Here is a 21673-nt window from a genome sequence, read left to right as displayed (position 1 = left end):
ATAGCCGATGTTGAATTCTTACTGAAGAGGATATCAGATTGCAATTCGTTTTTCCAGTGTATACACAGTGTATACAAAGTGTAGTTTGAGTGTATACAGAGTGTATATCAATTATATACAGAGTGTATATCAATTGTATATTGAGTGTTTCAAGTTTTTTTTTTCCGGTGTGTTCTTCTTTCTCTACAACTTCTGCTCTATTTATAGCAGTCATGTGAGAGAAATCCGCCCCTCCATGGTGGAACAAGCATTAGGATATCACGAAGGAAGCACTTACATGGTGGAATGAACACTTGCTTGGTGGGAGGAGCACTTGGCCATGGTAGGAGGTGCACTAGGCATCTTGTTGCTTTCTTGGTGCAACACAATAACATCCGTTACAAACACGGATTATATCACGTTAATATTCACTATTAACAAATAAATTTGTTCCAAATAATTAATCAATCGATCGATCATTTGATCAAATCCGAATCCAAATCAAAATCTCATTTCCCATTCACTCTCATCTTAAGACTATTTCATCTTAAACAAAAACTCAACAATCCAAAACTCAACATTAATTGCGTTAGTGTTAGGCCAGCTACTTTATTGAATATTCCTGCTTCTGCTTTCCTCCTCCTTCTCGATGGGTCATTGAACCGTAGGTGATAACTTTGGAAAGAAAAAAGAATGTAATAACTATAATTTATGAAGCCATGAATGGTTAATTAGGAAAAAGCTTAACTTCTGTGGCTAATTACATTTGTAAAGTTTTCTTGCATTCATCTGATTAACGCAGCTATAATAGTAACGTGTAACTATTTTTAGTGAGCTTAATTTTGATAACCGACAAACTTAAGTACAAATAACTTCTTATAAACAACTAAAATAAATTATACTACTGCTTAAACTTCTCTACATGCTGAAATCCAACGTTGCAAAATTTTGTTATACCGTCAGCGAATACTCCGTTTTACATTAGAATCTTTTTTTTTTGTCCATTCCGATTGTTTTATTTAGAAATTCTTTAGTTTGAAGATCCAGTTTTGTCTCCAGAGACCTTTATGTCATATATTTCAGTTTATGTGCCAAATTTTTTTTTATTTGTTTTAAAACCATGCCTAGTAAGACATCATCACATAAAATGAAACAAAGAAAGAATAATAGAGAAAATCTATTTTCCTCACGGAATGGCAGTTGCACTTATAATTCTAATAAATCATTGGTACCTAGTCTAGTTTCTCTGAAACTAAACACAACTAGTAAAAGAGTAGGAGAAATAAATTAAAAGAGGAACCAAGAATTTCCAGTAATATGGAGTTCAAGCACATAGTTAAAGAAGCAGAAACAGTTCCATCCATATAGTTCTTCAGAGTAATTTCCACTCAAACAATCTAGCTTGCCACCAAGAGATCACCACAATTCGAATCAAAATTCACAAATTGTTGCTCGCTTGTACAGACTTCAAAATAAAAAATAAAATAAAAAATAAACAGTAAATAGCAACTGTACAATTTTCTACTATACTCAACATTATCACCCTCTTCCTCTGGCCTAGTGTTAACCGTATGAATCAATGGAAAACTGCTTTAGATACTAATAAGGCTGTATAATTTCCTCAGGGTTCAAATTAAAGTCTCTACCAATGATATGCAGGAAAAAAAAGGGGAAATCAAATGGTAAGGTTTTCTTGAATTGCGACAAAGGATCCTATTATGTTTCCACCAACATCTGGGAAATTTGGACATCCAGGAAGATTCTTCACCTTGCCTTTGCGATCAACTTCAACAGGGTATTTTAAGAGGTGCCCTCTCATTTCTGTTACTTCATCAGCTGCAAATTGCTTCCAGTTAAATTCACCCATGGATCTGACCCGTCTTACACATTCTAACGACTCCGGCTGTGTGAAGCAGTCCTCAACAACTCCAAGATGCTCAGCCCACAGAGACATTCTATATCCAAATATCTGCAGCAGATAGACGACAGCAAATGGATCAGATGAAGGTACACACACACAAACATAAAAAAAATGCAAGTATATATACACACACATGTATATTCTTTAAGTTTCCTATATACATCTATATAACCTAGGTCAGAGACTTTGAATGCAAGTGCAACCACTGCTTATATGTTTATAATCCGCGTTGAGGTATTTTGATCAAAATAGGGAAACACAGTGACTTGCAAATACTCCTAGTAGTAAGTAATCACGTTTTCTGGAGCATAAATATTACAGTAAAATAACTCAAGGTCAAACGCAAAATAAGAAAATGTAGGAGAGATGGAGCACCTTAAGCTTTGTTCCACTTGTTAAAAGCAAAGCAAAAGAAATGTCCTAAAGTTTGCATAAAGAATCACTAGAAGATATATGTTTTGGTTTCAGTTTGATATTGACATGGAAGCAAACATGAGCATTGTGCAGAAAACTAGATTATTTAATTAGCAATATAACTTTTGCACTATTCAAGGAGACTGAGCGAGAATAGAAAAGAAATATTTTATACAAGAATTATACAATTGGTGAACGAAGTTAAAAAGCTCATGATTAAAATCTTTAAAGGAGCTTCAACAGTTGGTTGTCCTAAAATAATCTTGTTCTACAAATGCACAAAACAACATAGTCAAAGTGAGACTAGATGAGATTGTGGTTCATGAATACAGATTCAGTTTTTTTTTTTTTTTTTTTTTTTGAAGTAAGATAATTTCATTAAATGGCATGAAGAAGATGCATAGCAAAAAATATATAACAAAAGTGTGGCTGCTCATATACAAAAACTAAGGAACAGACACAATCCTAAAAACTCAAAGCTAGTTACAAGGGCTTGGTTGAACCAACTAAATAAATTGATTAGACAAGTTGCTTTAAGAGAGTGATTAGGAGTTGAAATCCCATCAAAACAACTACCCATTCCAGATGCACCAAAAAATAGAAGCAGACAGATATTTAAGCTCAATATCTTCACGAGAATGACATATTAGATTAATATGCAGCACATAATCAAATAGAATAGGTGAAAGGGGGAAATGCTGTAGGAGTGCTATGCGATAGAAAGAACCTACCAAAGTAAAAGACAAATTTTACATACAGTTACGGACTAGCAATGTTATATGGGAATCAATGTTGGATATTTTAGACTCACCATATCCACAAGATGAGTGCCGTAGAAATGACGATGTTAAGATGGATGAATATTAATATAAGACTAGACAAAATTAAATCACATCCGACACAGGATGCAAGTAACAAAGACAGAGAGTATCACGAGAGAAAGTCGCTTGAGAACGACGGAATTTAGTTTCAAGAGCATATCTTACTCTAATAGGGGGTAATGACTTTCTGAGTGAAGGAAAGGCCAATTATATATGTAATATCTTAGCTGCCAACAAGGCAAGTGCTCTATTAAGCTTACCTGCTCAGGAGCAAGTATTGGAGAAAATATAGAAGAATTCAACAACACTCCCCTCCCTCGTGATTTACACATTCTTAACGGTTGGTAGGTTGTCCAGGATACTTTGATGGTTTTGTTATGCCTTAAGTAGATCTCCAAATGCACAGATTCGTGCAGTACCGTGATGATTTTTTTTTCTGGTGCTGCTGCTAAATTTCATTATTGCCTTTCGTCTTACAAAGAAGAAAAAATAACAACCACTATTACAATGATTGGGAAGAGGTCCTACAATCACATGGAAGGAACTTGTTTCAAAATACGTCCAATCTCTTGGAATCATGCGGTTAGTTAAGAACAAAATACAATGGAAGCAAATGATCAATAGGGTAATACCAACTAGTTGGGATGAAGGCTTAGTTCATGTCATTACACTTACATTATATCTCGTGTTTGCCAAATTTATTTTCAGTGTGAGATCTATTTATCTTATATGGCTTTTTGGTACTGTCCCTTCTTGTCTATATTTTCATTAATGTGGTGCTTATGCTTTCCTGAGCCGAGGGTCTATTGGAAACAACCGCTCTATCCTCACAAGGTAGGGGTAAGGTCTGTGTACACACAACCCTCCCCAAACCCCACGGTGTGGGATAATTCTGGGTATGTTGTTGTTTGTTGTGAGATTTGTTTATCAATTTAGGGATATTTGTGAGATATAAAAACCCTTTAGTTTTTAGTATATTTAATTTGTATGAAAAGACAAATTAATGGGAAATTATATTGGAAAGGCCCAAATAGAGCATAGCCGATAAGAGGATTCATATTACCGACCCGAATTATTTAAGATACCAAGTATTTTTTTATTTTTTTCTGAAATAGGTAACAGTATATTCATCAGCATTTAGGAAATGCCGGACACCATTTTTTAGAAAATATCTAAGCACAAAAACTTGTTCATCTTACAAGGACTACTAGCTAAGACTAACTACAGAGATTAAATCTAGTAAAGATTCAGCATCCTCTGTAAGGTTTTCTTTACACCAGAAATATAAGAGCTGCTATTATTTTCGAAGCACCTTGCATAGTTGCATTTCTCTCTTTCCACTAGATTCGAAGTATAGTTAATTGATTGTTTGATACTAGTTAGTTGACTGATTGACAACAAGACGCAAAAGCATGCGTTGTTGCACATCCTCTTCTTTCTTTGGGAGTGCGTATTTTGGTTCATTTCTATCTATAGTATCTGCTAAGTGCTAGCATGGATGACCAATAAGTACCTTATGATTTTTAAGTCAAGAATTCCTCCGGATTGATAATGTAACCAAATTATTCAGCACTTATATCAAATTTGCTAATCACCTGTCCATAGGGTCTAGACTGTTTTCTTGCCCATGTATGATGAGGTTGATATGCTCCCATTGCTATCTCTGTGTCTCTAGTGCCCTCCAGGGAGCGCTGGTTGATGTTTGCAGATCCCAATATCACATACTCATCATCCACAACCATCCCCTTAGAATGAACGTAAATCATGAATCTGCGGTTTTTTCGACTGAATGCCTGCAACAACATATTCAAACCATTAACTCTGTAACTGATCAATAATGTGCAGTGCAGGGAACATGTAGGCAGACAACTTTACAACAAACAATAGGAGGAAACTTAAAGAAAAAATGACCACCTATTACTATTTGTTTGTGTTTCAAACAAAGCCTCTCCATTAAAAAAAGGCGACAGTCTTACAGCAAAGCAATTAGTAGAAGAAAAGTAAATTTAATAAAATGAAAATAAAGAGAAACTTCCAGGAATAGGTAAGTGACAAAAATCAAAATTTGCAAGTCTTCATATTCTCTCGGAAAAGGAGAATGGAGGTCAATGCAAATACCTGAGGAGTGTTTGCAGTGCCGGGACTCTCAGTTCCCCCAACATTACCAGCCTCACGGTTACCAAGACAGTAGAAATTCAAATAATCTTGTGGAGAGTATGTATCCTCAAGACCAACCTCCTCTAAAGCCTTGTAAATAGTCTCATACATCATTTGCATTGTCTTGTTCTGCAAACCAAAGTGGAGACCTAAGGTTTCACTTGCACAACTTAATAACTTATAACAATTAGAAGACAGTTAATTCAGCTGGAAAGCACATTTCCACGGTTTGTCCTTCACAAAACATTTCAATCAGCTTAGAAAGATATGTTAGCATATTTAGCATGCCGCAAACCTCTCATGTGCTCTACCTGCCAATAAAGAATTCTTTGTGTAGCAGCCCCAGTTGGATTACCCTCTGGCCACATTGGGAGGACAATGTATGCTGCAAACCTCTCATGTGCTCTGATTTTTTCGGCTATTTTTAGTGCAATTTCCATTGGAATCAGATTATTTGCACCTGCAGCACACAGAAAACTCAGTTATCTGAATTGCTTTGACAACCAGAAGAATAGCTTTATTACTTTCCAAGATATGTAAAACTGTTAAAACAAAAATCATTTAGCCAAATAAAGATGTAGCACCACTCTCTTTAAATTTTTTCATAAATAAATGAAAGGTTAAAAATGTAAAATAATTAACAGGATTAGAAGTGCCACAATGTTGTATTAAAAAAAACCTTGGGAGCATGCCTTACGGCTAACCCCCACCCCCCACCCACCCACACACACAAACAAAAAAAAAAAGGAACATGACCTATGGCTATGATTAAAAAACATTATATTCAGTTTCTTTCATCTATAGTGGAATGCCTTTTCAAGTTTCCTTTCCAAAGTCACTTCTCCGTCTTTTACAGTTATGCTTAAAATGCTAAGCTAAATCCGTATCTTTGACTTAGATGTGGAAACGCATTCATCTATCTGATCTGACCTCATAAGTCTAACAAGTTTTTGTCACTTCCAGAACTCGCTCAGCCCACCCCTTCCTGCCTCTAAAAATAAAGAAAACAAGCATATAAAAGGATTAGGAAGAAGATGATACATTAACCACAAATTAGAGCTGGTTAATGGTTATGTCAAACCCCAAGGACATAAGTTATCTATGTAATTCGTGCAGGTGTACTCATAAGTAATCATGTACTGAGTCTAATTTAACAGCCAAAAGAGAGATATATTGGATATGGACAGTTAGACAAGTCAGAATTACTGTCCATAACCATCTGTCCGAAGCATCAGGAAGAACTTGTGGAACATACGTGTAATACTCCTCAAATCTATAAGAGTTTCAAGACGCGCTAAATATAGAATTTAATTTAATTTTTTTTATCTTAAATTATACTTCTATTACGACTTTAAACCCCTGTGATTGATTTTTGAGTTACTTTTCTATTTATAAATAATTGGATATGCAAATAGGGAAATATTAATAATTTTAATATTATTAAATATTAAAAGTATGTATAAGTTAATACTAGTTAAGTCAAAACCAAAAAAAAAAAATGTGGAAAACAAAACAAAAATAAGACTCACATGCCTTAGCCCATAAAGGGCTGGGCAAACTAATAAGAAGCACGTTGCTTAGCCCTTATACAAGAAACAGAATGCTATTCTGTTTACACAGCAAGCGCAAGGCAGCAGGAGCGAAAAGAAAATTTTAGGATTCTTTACAAACCACTAATTCTTGAACTCAGAATCGATTGTTTAACTGGTGGCAATTGGACTGAGGCCTACGTATTGGCTCGAGAAGTTTTGAGGTGAGTTGATATAACCCTTTACCAAAGTGGTTTAACTCACAAAAGTATGCATACAAAGTATTTGATGAATTGGCTAAAAGAGTGAATATGTACTTAATTGAAGTGAGTGAGTTCCTATTAGCTTATAATTAATTTTTTTGTTAAAGTTAACTGAATTATTTTGATATATGTGCATAAATTTTCAGATTTTTGTGTTATTCTTATACGCCATTTTCATGTTGAAAATTCAGGAAAAACAAGAATATTTAGAAATAATTTTGAATGTTTATTTCATTCTTATGTCATACCTTACATTCAAGAATTTTAGAATAAGTATGTTTGAAAGATTTAAACCTGAAAAGTCACAAGAAGAAGTTTTAGAAAGAAAAGATTTTTGGGAGTATCCTTTATTCTGAGAAGGGGTCATCGTCCAGGCCGAGGGTCCTGACCAAGGCGTTGACTTCCTGAAACTACTTGTGCCAAAGTAGGGAGCACACAAGCCGAGGGTCTCACTGCTAAGAAATTTCTTAGTCATGCTAAGGTATGATACATGAGCGCCTACTTGGGAAGAATTTGAAGAGACCTTCATGGCTAACTTTATCCCAGAAGAGGATAGGGAAGCTAAGGCTACAGAGTTCGAACAGCTCAAGCAAGGGAATAAAAGTGTGCAAGAGTACTACATGGAATTCATAAGGTTAGCTAAGCATGCTCCTCACATGGTTAAGACAGAAAAAGCAAAGATTCGCAGGTTTGTTGGCGGTTTAGCTTACCACATTAAGGATACGACATCAGATGCAGCAGTAGGGATGAAAGCCTTCTCCTCTGTTGTGGGATTTGCCAAGCACTTAGAAAAAGGCAGACAACTAAGGAGAGAAGAAAAAGAGCATAACAAGAAAGCTCGGACAACGGGCAGGTTTAATGGTACATCCAGCGGAGGTGGAAGGGATTCCTTTAATAAGGAGTCATTAGCACCAGCTCAGCCCAGTCATCAGTCAGGTGGTGGGTCTTCCTTCAGACGTACTCAGAGTTATGGAAATCAGTCTCGCCAGAATCAGAATTTTAGGACATCATCCTCACATTCAGCCCAGTCATCAGTCATGCTAAGCAACATTCACACCAACAAGGTCTTTGTGGAACATGTAAGCGGCAACATTCAGGTCAGTGCACGCTCGGGTTTCGTGGTTGCTACCATTGTGGAGACATTGGTCATATAAAGGCCAACTACCCAAAGTTGCGACGTAATTTCAGTGGTGGATCAACTCGTCCTTCTAGTTCCTCAGCTACTGCAGTTGCACCACCTCAGGCTCGTGGTTCTCATAATCAGACCGGGCATAGAGCAGGCAGAGATGCTGACCGAGTTACTCAGGGATGGGGACAACCCCGTTTGTTTGCTACACTTGATCGTTAGAGTGCAGAGGCATCTGCAAAAGTTATTACAGGTATACTTTTAGTTTGCTCACATAATGCTTATGCCATAATGGATCCAGGTTCAACGTTTTCATATGTGACTCCATACTTTGCAATTAACCTCGGACTAGAACCTGAACAACTTAGTGAGCCATTCCTAGTATCTACTCCAGTTGGCGAGTCAGTAAAACTCACAAGAGTCTATAGAGGTTGTATAGTTTCAGTCCAAGGTCACAACACCAAAGCCGGTCTCATAGAGTTAGAAATGGTGGATTTCGATGTGATCATGGGTATAGATTGGTTATCTTCCTGCTATGCCATGTTAGATTGTCATGCCAAGATAGTCGGTTCCAATTTCCAAATGAAGAAGTCTTAGAGTGGAAGGGTAGTTCAGCATCACTTGTAGGTAAGTTTATTTCTTACCTTAAGGCACAACGAATGATCGGTAAGGGGTGTCTCGCTTATTTGGCTCATATCATTAATCCAGAATCAGAACCACCAGCTCTTCAGTCAGTGCCAGTTGTTAGAGAATTTCCAGAAGTTTTCCAAGATGACCTTTCCGGACTTCCTTCCGAAAGAATCATAGACTTTGGCATTGATCTCATGCCAGGCACTCAGCCCATATCTATACCTCCTTATAGGATGGCTCCAGCAGAACTTAATGAGTTGAGAGAACAGTTGAAAGACCTTTTTGACAAGGGCTTCATCAGGCCGAGTGTTTCACCGTGGGGTGCCCCGGTCCTGTTTGTTAAGAAGAAAGATGGGTCTCTCAGAATGTGCGTCGACTATCGGCAGTTGAATAAAGTTACAATTAAGAATAAGTACCCACTGCCAAGAATTGATGATTTATTTGATCAACTTTAGGGTGCAAAGTACTTTTCAAAAATAGACTTGAGGTCGGGGTACCATCAGTTGAGAATCAGAGAAGAGGATATATCTAAAACAGTCTTTAGAACTCGCTGCGCGCACTATGAATTTCTAGTGATGTCCTTCAGGTTGACAAATGCTCCAGCTGCATTCATGGACCTCATGAACAGAGTTTTCAAGTCATTCCTGGATACCTTTATTATTGTGTTTATAGACGACATTTTGGTGTACTCTAAGAGCAAGGAAGATCATGCAGAACACCTCAGAATAGCCTTGCAGACCTTAAAGGAGAGTGAGCTTTATGCCAAGTTTTCAAAATGTGAGTTCTGGTTGCAGTCAGTGGCATTCTTAGGCCACGTGGTATCTAGTGAAGGAATAAAAGTAGACCCTCAGAAGACAAACGCAGTCAAGAACTGGCCTAGGCCGACAACGCCAACCGAAATTAGGAGTTTCTTGGGGTTAGCTGGCTACTATAGAAGGTTTGTAAAGGGGTTTTCCTCACTTGCAGCTCCATTAACTAAGTTGACTCATAAAGCAGTTAAGTTCCAATGGTCAGACGCTTGTGAGCAGAGTTTTCAAGAGTTAAAGAAGAGGTTGACCACTGCACCTGTGTTAACCTTGCCGACAGGTTCGGGTGGGTTCACAGTGTATTGTGATGCCTCCAGAGTGGGCCTTGGTTGTGTTCTTATGCAAAATGGAAAAGTTATTGTTTATGCTTCCAGGCAGTTAAAGAATCATGAAAAGAACTACCCCACACACGACTTGGAGCTTGCAGCAGTGGTGTTTGCATTAAAAATATGGCGACACTACCTTTATGGCGAGCATTCTGAAGTTTTTACGGATAACAAAAGCCTCCAGTACATTTTCAAGCAAAAAGAATTAAATTTGAGATAGAGAAGGTGGCTCGAGCTATTGAAAGATTATGACATCAATATCCTTTATCACCCGGGCAAAGCTAATGTGGTAGCAGATGCACTTAGTAGGAAGTCAATGGGTGTCTTGGCCCATCTTGTAGTACAAAGGCGATCTTTGGGTCGACAAATTCAAAAACTAGCAAATGATGGAATTAGATTGGATGAGACCGAAGAAGGAGATATAACTGCTTATGCCTTAGTGCAATCCTCCCTTGTTGCGCATGTTAAGGCTAAGCAAGACGAAGACCCGTACTTAGTGAAATTAAAAGAAGGAATCAGAAACAAAGAAATCACTGCTTTCACTCTGGGAAGTGACGGAGTTTTGAAGTTGAATGATCGGTTATGTGTGCCTGATGTAGATGGTCTTAGGAAGGCCATAATGGAGGAAGCTCACAGTTCGAGGTACTCTATCCACCCAGGTGCTACCAAAATGTATCTAGATTTGAAAGAGTTGTATTGGTGGAAAGGCATGAAGAAACAAGTAGGAGATCATGTGGCTAAATGTTTGAATTGCCAGCAAGTCAAAGCCGAGCATCAGAGGCCTGGTGGCCTAGCTCAAGATATAGAGATACCACAGTGGAAGTGGGAGATAATTAATATGGATTTCGTAGTAGGTCTACCTCGCACATACCGTAAACATGATTCAATTTGGGTTATTGTAGACCAACTGACAAAGTCCGCGCATTTCCTACCCGCAAAGACGACAGATTCCGCAGAGCAGTAAGCGTAGTTGTACATCAAAGAAATAGTCTGATTGCATGGTACTCCAGTTTCAATCATATCTGACAGAGGCCCTCAGTTCACGGCGCATTTTTGGCAGGCATTTCAGAAAAAATTAGGTACCAAGGTCAATTTAAGCACCGCTTTTCATCCACAGACCGATGGCCAGGCAGAAAGGACCATTCAGACTCTCGAAGATATGCTGCGTGCGTGTGTTATAGATTTTGGAGGTAATTGGGATGATCACTTGCCACTTATAGAATTTGCTTACAATAACAGCTATCAGGCCAGCATTGGTATGGCTCCTTATGAAGCGTTGTATGGGCGGAGATGTAGGTCTCCAATGGGTTGGTTTGAACCAGTAGAGGTGCCATTGATTGGTCCAGAGTTTGTTTGTGAGGCCTTGGAGAAAGTTCAGCTAATTAGAGAAAGACTTAAAGCGGCTCAGAGTCGTCAGAAATCCTATTCTGACAAGAGGCATCGTGACTTAGAGTTCATGGTTGGTGACAAGGTGTTTTTGAAAGTTTCACCAATGAAAGGAGTTATGAGGTTTGGTAAGAAGGGAAACTTAGTCCTAGAATTATTGGACCTTATGAGATTATAGAAAAGAAGGGAAACGTGGCTTATGAGCTAGCCTTGCCCGTTGAGTTGTCCTCTGTTCATCCTGTCTTTCATGTGTCTATGCTTAGAAAGTACATTCATGATGAGTCGCATATAATACCTACCGATACCATAGAAATTAAAGAATGCTTGACTTATGAAGAGGTACCTATAGAAATTCTCGATAGGCAAGTAAGAAAGTTGAGAACAAAGTATATAGCATCGGTAAAAGTTTTGTAGAGTAATCATGATTCAAAAGAGGCTACGTGGGAGGTCGAGGAAGATATGAGGAAGAAATATCCATATTTATTTGAGTAACAAGGTATGTGAACCTAGGTTTGGCTTGACATTTATATTTCATTTATTAAATACAAGTTAGCAAGTGTTTCTGTCCTTCCAAGATTATACTTAATTGTTGAAGTAATTTAGTTTTAGTCAGAGTATATTTAGTTATTTAATAATTTAGTGTCATGCCATAATACATTCAACTACTTAAAGTGATTTACTTTTGCTAAAGTGTTGTGCTTTAGATTCTTGTTGGTTATTGTGGTACCTCCTTGCCGGAGTGTGAGTAATTAATTTATGAGCTGTATATGGTGCCTAAGAATGACCTGTTATGGTATATTTGGCTGTTGTTGGTGTAGTTGTGATATTTGTGGCAGGGATAATTTTTGGATAGTCCAATTTACAAGGGAAACTCTACCGAAATTTTTGAAAATTTAGGGAGTTAGGCAAAATTTTGAGTCCCTTAGAAGAGTGAGTAGTGCTAAGAAAACTTAAGAGGTTCAAGGACTTAAGGAATGATTGTTAGCTTAAGAACAAGGCCCTAGCAACATTCGAGGACGAATGTTTTTAAGGAGAGAATATTGTAATACTCCTCAAATCTATAAGAGTTTCAAGACGCGCTAAATATAGAATTTAATTTAATTTTTTTTTATCTTAAATTATACTTCTATTACGGCTTTAAACCCCTGTGATTGATTTTTGAGTTACTTTTCTATTTATAAATAATTGGATATGCAAATAGGGAAATATTAATAATTTTAATATTATTAAATATTAAAAGTATGTATAAGTTAATACTAGTTAAGTCAAAACCAAAAAAAAAGGTGGAAAATAAGACTCACGTGCCTTAGCCCATAAAGGGCTTGGCAAACTAATAAGAAGCACGTTGCTTAGCCCTTATACAAGAAACAGAATGTTATTCTGTTTATGCAGCAAGCGCAAGGCAGCAGGAGCGAAAAGAAAATTTTAGGGTTCTTTACAAACCACTAATTCTTGAACTCAGAATTGATTGTTTAACTGGTGTCAATTGGACTGAGGCCTACGTATTGGCTCGAGAAGTTTTGAGGTGAGTTGATATAACCCTTTACCAAAGTGGTTTAACTCACAAAAGCATGCATACAAGGTGTTTGATGAATTGGCTAAAAGAGTGAATATGTACTTAATTGAAGTGAGTGAGAATATTAGCTTAGAATTAATTTTTTGTTAAAGTTAACTGAATTATTTTGATATATGTGCATAAATTTTCAGATTTTTGTGTTATTCTTATATGCCATTTTCATGTTGAAAATTCATGAAAAAGCAAGAATATTTAGAAATAATTTTGAATGTTTATTTTATTCTTATGTCATACCTTACATTCAAGAATTTTAGAATAAGTATGTTTGAAAGATTTAGACTTGAAAAGTCACAAGAAGAAGTTTTAGGAAGAAAAGACTTTTGGGGGTATCCTTTATTCTGAGAACGGGTCATCGTCCAGGCCGAGGGTCCCGACCAAGGCGTTGACTTCCTGAAACTACTTGTGCCAAAGTAGGGAGCACACGAGCCGAGGGTCTCATTGCTGAGAAATTTCTTAGCCATGCTAAGGTATGATACATGAGCGCTGAGAACAATGAAGCGAGTGGCACCTCGTGGATTGGGCCTATTCGATCAGGTTGGGATCGAACCCGTGTCAATCACACGGTGACTGAGACGGAATTAAGTCAGGATAGTTGGAACTCCCAAAGTATAAAGTGAAGTATTTTTTTTTATAAGAAAGAAAAAGAAAAGAATTTCTTTCAGAATATTCATAAACTGCTATTATGCAATTATTTAGAATTATTCTTATAAGCTTTATGTTTTACATGCATTTAGAACCCTTGCTCGTAATGTATATGTTATTGAAGTTTCTCCCCATGTTGTTGAGACTCACTGAGTACAATGGATAGTACTGACGTTCTCTTTTGGGAACCTACGTTGGTCTGCGGTACAACGTAGGAACCGGATTTGCAGGCGAGCAGGCTACGAGTTAGGACTTCCTTCTCTTCCAGTGCTCTCTTCCAGTGCTATTGGTGAGCTCCGCTTTTGTTCGTGGAGTATTTCTTAGAGTCATCTTTATTTAGTTATTTCTTTGTTACTTAGAGAACTAGCCAGAAAATTCTCATGTCCTGAGCAGTGCGTCAGTTTATCATTAGAGGCTTCATAGACATAGTCATTGGGTTGAGATTCACATTTTTTTTATAATAACTTAGCAGTAATTCAGTAGTTACTACGAATAAAGTTTTGGAGTTGATTTATTTAAATATTTGAATTAATCAAAAGTATTTGGTTAGAGTATTGCCTTGTTGCATATAAAGTTTGGAGCTATAATATATTTGATAAGCAGAGATGGTTCACTCGATCATGTTTAGTGATCGAGTGCCGGCCTCGACCTGTTCAGAAGATGGGTCGTGACAATACGCATGAAACCTCTTTGTGGTGGGCCTAAGGGCCAGTTTCTCCCTCATAGAGAGCTGGCCCTCCCAAAGAATCCTGCATGTGCAGTTGGATGGTCTCCAAATTCAGGAATGAGCTTCACATTGGATCCGTCAGTGGGTATAAAGGGACCCTATAAATGCTGTTGCACTAGCAGCAAAGTAGGAGTATCTAGTCAAAGTTGCAAATAGGCCAAGAACGGTAAATTTTGTAAGTCTACTCCAACGAGATTTTCCATAAAAAGTAACAAATTACAATTATTAACCTGCTTAATCAACGTGTATTAAGACATTAATAGTACTTTGTACATAGCATGAAAATATCCTCTTACCAATATCCTTATGTTGACTCCAATTGAACGAGGAACCAATAAAATATTGATTTTCAATGTAAATGAAATGTTGTGCAGCACGAATGGCCTTCACATATGCTGTGTGTATGCTCATGTCAATAAGTACATTTTTCCCACAGACCAGGTTCTGCAAGAAAAAGAAAAGAAAAGAAAATTAGTATATACTTGGAATAAGTAAACGAGTATATGTTTTGGAGCAGACAAAGGATCTCCTCCCTGTCATTGCCCCTGCATCTTTCTTTCTCACCTTCATTGTAGCTTCTTTGGGATCCTTTGGAAAGCCTTTGACTGAATTTGAATCAATTGAACGAAAAATCTGGTTGATAATTGAAAAAGAATGTCACCACAAGATCAAATACAACACTCCAATTAAATTTCTATCTATCGATATTACGTTAATAACAACCTGTACATGCCAACCGTTAGGGTCATCGCCGCTCACAGATGGAGCATCAGAAATACCAAGAATTTCAGGCATTCTTTCAATTCGGAGCAAAGCATCATCATACGATGTCTTCAACTTTTTAATGCCATGAGGCTTTGAAGCCTTCAACCAGCGCTCCTCGAAGTTTGTGAGAACATCATATGCTGCAGGCCCATCAATTTTACTGTGCAGGTCATGCCATGGTTCTCTAGGACAACCAGTTACACTCCCCTGTTAAGTACATGAGATGGATTACTATCAAAGCAACACAAATAATTACATTGACTTCTTGGTAGAGAAAGGTAATTGTATGACAAGAACTTCACCCCAGAGACATATCAAAGAAACACAACAAAATATTACTCCTCCCTCCAACTTATATAACGTAGTTTGACTTGGCACGGAATTTAAGAAATGAAGACTTTTGGAAGTTGTGGATCTTAAACATGCCATATCATTTGTGTGGCAATGGAAGCTTCTCACTAAGCATAAAATGCGAAGCTTAAAGTAAAATTGTTTCCAAATATAGAACTGTTTCATTCTTCTTTAACGGACTAATAATAAAATAATGTCAGATAAAATGGAACAGGACTAACTCACAAGACAAAAGTTTTCATCTGAAGATGTATATTTCTACTTTAAGATGTGATTGTAAACCCTAATGAAAAAGATTGATACAGTTCACTCATGATAAATAGGTAAAATCTTTTCTCCTGCTACAATACTGAATGATGTAACTTGACTAGGGATAATTATTAAGGCAAGAAACCTAAATGTCAACTGAGGAAGATGTAGGAGGACAAAGCTCATTCTCTTCTTTTGGCCGAACCATTTACTTTTGTTCCAAAGGTTGAAAATGGTATAAGCTTGGTAACAATATTGATCTACATCACAGTCTTCCAGTTTCAAATTCTACACCGTACTTCAACTAGACATGGTTATTAAGATGATGGTTGCAAATTTATATTGTCAACATTATTTCGAAATATGAAAGACGAAGAGTAAGATCTGAAAGAAGTCCTGTAATGGTTCTCATTCAACTTGTTGAACTGTGCAATATTGGAATTAAATTGGAGAAGAAAGTACAGTAGTTCCTTACAGATATATTATTGGGGACATGAAAATAGGGGAACAATGATTTTCGCTATGAAATCAGGAAATAGATTCTCAACTTGATGGGAACTAGACCTGTTAAATGGGCCGACCCGACCCGGACCCGAACCCGTTGACTCTTGGCCCATGGGTCCTCAACCAGGCCGGTCCGGTTCACTTTCTTATAGGGGCCGGTCCGGATTTGACCCATTAATCAAAATATGTTGACCCGACCCGGACCCGTAACCCATAATCCCTTAACTCGAGCCCTTATGGGCCGAATCCAATTTAATTAAAAAAAGTTAAAAACTAATAAACAATAAAAATTTCAAACTTTATACATATATACGAACTTGAAATTACTACATGTCCTTGAAACCCGTTAGAATAAAATGAAAGAAAAATCATACTATGTTAACATGAAGACTTGAGAAACATATGGAATTCGATTATTTCTATAACTAATAGTCTAAACCATATGGAATTCAACTATTTCGACAAGACGCCTCATAGTGTTTGGTACTATATTCTTTCTTCAATATTTAGATTCATTTTTTTAACCACTTGTCTGAATATATATATATATATATATGTGTGTGTGAGCTGGTCCGGGCCAGTTGACCTGTGGGTCAGCTACCGATTCCGGTCCGGTCCGGTTCAGTGGGTCAAAATATTATAGCCCGGCCCAGGCACATTAAATTAATGGGTTGGTCCGGTTAGGGTTTCATGGGTCATGGGCCGGTTAACGGGTCAATTTTAATGGGTTATGTGGGTCGACCCGGCCCATTTGACAGGTCTAATGGGAACGGTGCAGGAAGCACAAATGACAATAACCTGCTCTCTGGTCATTATCAGAATTTATAACAGCTCATATTCTACTAAGCTTTTGAAGAAGAGAGTTCCTGTTTGTAAACCTGAACTGCTTCAGTTTCACACTTATTAAAACTAAAAATAAAAGAGAACCAAAAGAATGGTGTTTCCAACTATAGTAGAAATGTATAGGCATTATTTTACACTAGCTGGGGTTGGCCAAGCTCAAAGATATAAAAGAAAGGTACTATGGATAGTCCGGGTAAGAGAATCCTAAAGAGCTTGAGAATAACCAAGTTTTACATATCATTTGACAAATCATAAATAGTTAGACACTGCAAGTAATCAAGGAATAATCATTGTCAAGAATTTCATACTTGCTAATATAACTACTCTATGTGGTGGAAAATCAGCAAATTAACAACAGTAATTAATGCCTATGAAAACAAACTAAAGGACATTTAAGGATGAAAACAAGCAAAAGGACATTAAGGATGAAAAGTTACAGCATAAGTAGGGTTATGATAGTCATCAGAGTGCACTGTCTGCAGTGTTCGAAATAGAGAATGATCTGGTGTATCATATCGTCCATCACATAAATCAAGTCCTCCAACAAATGCTATGATTTTTCTTCGATTGTTGCCAGCATCAGCATCCACTATTACTGTCTTCTGGTGATGTGTATAAATTACCCCAACTTCCTGCATACCAAACTCACAAGATAGGCTATGGAGTACAATAAAAAAACGGAATTCAAATGAAGTAGTCTAGCAATATAACAGTACAATGTAAAAATTTCGTACTGAAGACATCATCAGATGTACCTTAGTGGCAACGACCTAAAGTTTTCAAATCTTTTGACATAGTGGTAAGAGGCATGCAATACAATAAAAATTTAACGGGACTGTTTCACCCGCATGTTAAAGGACTCTGGGCACACCTTGAATGATTAGCATCGGGACATGCCAGCAAGGAAACATAGCGGGAAAGGCAGAAATCAATGCAGCCAAATGAGATTTAATGTCTGAACAAACTTTGCTCTTGTCGGGGATCATTACTCAAATAGTCCTCACATAGAAAAGGCAAAAGGGGGGTTGGTACTTGGAGAAACTAAAGCTCAGTAGAAACCTAATGGAAAAAGGAAGTTATCTCTTCACTAATCAAGGAAGTTAATTCAACAATGATTTGCAAGTATAATAAATTATATATGTATTAAAACAGAATGATGTTCAATGGCCAGAATCCCAAGATTTAGAATTCTTCCAGGGTTGCTGATATCTTGTAGCTCTTTTTGATAACTGGTCATATAACTTATCCCATAGAGAAACTATAGAAAGAAACGTCAAAATCTAACTTACCCTCTGCTTGACCCAACTGTGACGCTTCCCTGCCACTCGAGGACAAAGCAGCACTTTTACAGAAGAATGTTTAAAAAAACTACGAGTCTCTTCATCATGGGTTGCCATAACGCCATCCTGCAGCTCAAAATTAAGCATTCAAAACTGAATTTACATGAAGCCTTTGGGGACTATCTAAAACAGCTAACAAGAAGATGAAAACACAAAATGATTAGAGCGCCACTATGTATTAGCTCTGCAGAAGAAATGTTAAAACAGAAATACATCATGAGTTGGCCTCGGAGAACTAAATGGATATCAAGATATGCATATGTCATAAGTATAACAGAACCATAAGCAATCTTGCACGTACGAGGCATGGATTCTTTCCAGTTGTCATAATTGATGCACTAGTTTTCCAGGCTGAAAATGATAAATGTGCCCTTGACTGTAATTTGATTTGGCACTCACAGACTATGTAACTTAAAGCCAGTCACTGACTAAGTTTATTAAATATACTGTCTATGAATGTATATATTGGTACTTCACTGATTTAATGATTAGATTTCTGGGTAGAAGTGTTCAATAATTGAATAAACAACACAATATGTGCAGATGATGCATGCATGAGAAGAGACGTACGTCACATAATCTTTTTGCCAGACATTTCAAATGATCATTTGGAAAAATAAAAAGGGAAAACATTAAATTTACATCTGAGGTATGCTGCTAATAACAACTTAAGACATTGAAATTTAATTTAAATCTGTAAATTAAATATTCATTTTCTGCACATACAAAAGACAGAAGTTCACTAAAATATGTATCATTTACCGTCTTATAGCCAAGGATGCTTCTTGATGTAGGGTCATCCCATACAAGAAGCAGCACTCTAACACCTTCTTGTGACTTTGACTTCAAAAGATCCCCTAGAGTGTACTTGTCAAGAGAAGCATCATCTCTAACAAGTCTGACTTTGTGCCATACTGACCAACCTGTAATGTAGATCAACCGTCGGGCTTGGCGTATGGCATTACAAATGTCGCGCCAGCACTTTCCATGTACATATTGCATTCCAAAGTCCAGCATCAAATTTGGTAGGCTTCCATCAGGAACATGAGCATCTTGATACAGAGTAACTGTTCCACCCATCCTCAGTGGGAAGTAGGTTCCAGGAACTCCATAATACTCAGGACCAGCACCAACTCCATGATGGTAAACACTTAATTTATCAATTGGATAATATTGGACTGATATACTCAAAACAGCTCCAGCCTTGCAAGGTCTTCCGTTACTGTTTAGGATCGGAAAGGACCCCTCTATTTTACCCCCTCCATATATCTGTTCTAGTGGGACAGCCACTGTCCCCATAAGCTGAGAACCGACTATATCATCGTCCTTGACAAGAAATTGTACCTCGGCAGCATAGTGTGCAACAGGGACATTAAAATGTTGCATCCACACGGGATTTTCATTATTGCTTATGACATAAGTCCTGCCAATCACTGCATCAGCTACAGTAACTGAGACGTACGGATCACTTGTGATCTTATTACTCATTTGCCCAAACATATCCCCAATGGTTTTGTGGAACATGTCCATGTTCGGGAGATTTTTTGCTTCGTATACCCAAATATCCAGATTACCGTGTAAGAGCAAAACTTTTAAGTTTTTTTTAGAAGGCGAGAATGGCACAACCTGCATAGCCTGAGTATTCTGTGGTTCAGCACAAGAAGTCGGATAGGTTGGTTTTGGAGACTCCGATTCCCACCTTGAAAAGGAATTAGGGTGGCCATAGATAGTCCCTTGAGCATTGTAATTTGAGGGAACAGGGTTTGGCCCCAAGTGATATGATGCCGACGCCGGAGCAGGAGAAGAAGCAGGGGCAGAAGGGTGATTTTCAGACAAATTCACCTTTGCTAAGAGATCATGGATTGGTGGATAAGCTGAAGGGCGAGTGGAGGAGTCATCTCTACCATGATCATAGCTTGCCCCAGAACTACTAACAGATGAAACACTATCTTGGCATTGGAGAGAGTCGTGAACTTTGGATGGTTGGCTCTCCAAAGGCCTTTCTAGCCAGGAATGTGGATAATGCTGAGGTGCAGCATATTGAAAACTGCCTTGCTGTTCAAGAGCAGGCATAGGAGAAGATGTTGCAGGAGGCGGATATGCGTGGGGTGGATAGGCAGGAGCAACACCATGTGGTGGAGGAGGATAACAATAGTCTAAAGAGCTGGAATGGTGGTGAGCGGGCGCTGGAGGTGCTGTTGGAGCTAGTGGATAGGGATGATAGTTATAGTGACCAGAATGTTGAGTGTTGTAAGGGGGAGGATAGTGAGGGGCTTGATGAGGATATGAGTATGGACCAGAAGCAGGAGGAGGATATGCACCAGAACTGAGAGGGGGGTATGGTTGATTTGAAGGTGGAGGAACATGAGGAGGGTACCCATAACCAGTGTTATATGGGTATAAAGGAGAAGAATTATTATACTGATCCATTAATATACACTACCAGATTACACTATTCTTAATTCTTTTGTGTACACTAACATACAAACTGATCAAACCTAACCAACAAATCAAGAGGGTCTGTCCAAGATCCTGAATTTTACCCAATTCAACACACCATAAAAAGAAACAAGCTTCCTTACCCCTACTGGAGAAAAAAAAAAGGAGGGGGGGGGGGTGTTAAATTGCAAAAGATAGATATTCTAAAGGAAATATATCAAATTGATCAGGTGAAAATAGAAGATATCATTGGGGTTCTTGAATCAAGAGAGATATCCATAATCAGCAAGGAAAAATGCAAAAGATCAAGAAAAGAAAGTACCTTATACAGGGTTATGACTGAGTTACTAAAAAGAGAAAGAAAATCAAAGAAAATAGCAGGATCGGGTGAAAAGGAGCCTGGAGCTTCCCAAAAAGACACCAATTGAACTTTGTCAACGCGTTTAAGGTAGATTTTACTGCTTTGGAACAAATGAAGAATGACAGAACTAGAAAGCTGATTTGACGGTGACGGAATTTGGCGCTGGAGTTCATTCACTAAACGGCGTCCATTTCCCAAACTTTTTCTTTGTTGATGACTTTGATTCATTCAAGAAAAAATTACACAAAGATAAAAATAAAAATAAAAATCAATGAAATCAGAATATTTTATGAGTTTGATTTTGGTACGGAATAAAAATCTTTAGATTGTCTTCTAATGGCGTCACTTGCTCAAGAATCTGGTAAACAACTGCAACGTAATCACTTATTTGTATTTTTAGTTAGTGTCAAATATAGCTCACCAGTCGTCATATTATATTTGATTTTTTTTGGTAACTAGCTTCTTTATATTAATCACCAAAAAGTTTTTACATAGCAAAGCTAACATGCTAATCTTTT

The 21673-nt window shown here is 37.6% G+C and overlaps 1 protein-coding gene across 1 annotated transcript; it reads right to left on the bottom strand.

Annotated features, from left to right (window-relative positions):
• Nucleotides 1-1315: 1315 nt before the first annotated feature.
• On the bottom strand, nt 1316-21458 carry LOC104214588 (phospholipase D gamma 1-like). The gene is made up of 10 exons (XM_070170509.1): nt 19118-21458; nt 18305-18421; nt 17453-17647; nt 15027-15275; nt 14868-14936; nt 14600-14747; nt 5604-5752; nt 5254-5421; nt 4731-4928; nt 1316-1948 (listed from the first exon to the last, which is right to left on the bottom strand). Exons 1-10 carry the CDS (start codon nt 20783-20785, stop codon nt 1655-1657), a joined length of 3255 nt encoding a protein of 1084 aa, XP_070026610.1. The 5' UTR covers nt 20786-21458; the 3' UTR covers nt 1316-1654.
• Between the last annotated feature and the right edge of the window lie 215 nt (nt 21459-21673).

Source organism: Nicotiana sylvestris, chromosome 1 (genome assembly GCF_000393655.2).
Source record: "Nicotiana sylvestris chromosome 1, ASM39365v2, whole genome shotgun sequence".
NCBI lineage: Eukaryota > Viridiplantae > Streptophyta > Magnoliopsida > Solanales > Solanaceae > Nicotiana > Nicotiana sylvestris.
The sequence above is the reverse complement of the archived record's forward strand: the minus strand, read 5'-3'. Positions and strand labels throughout refer to the sequence as shown.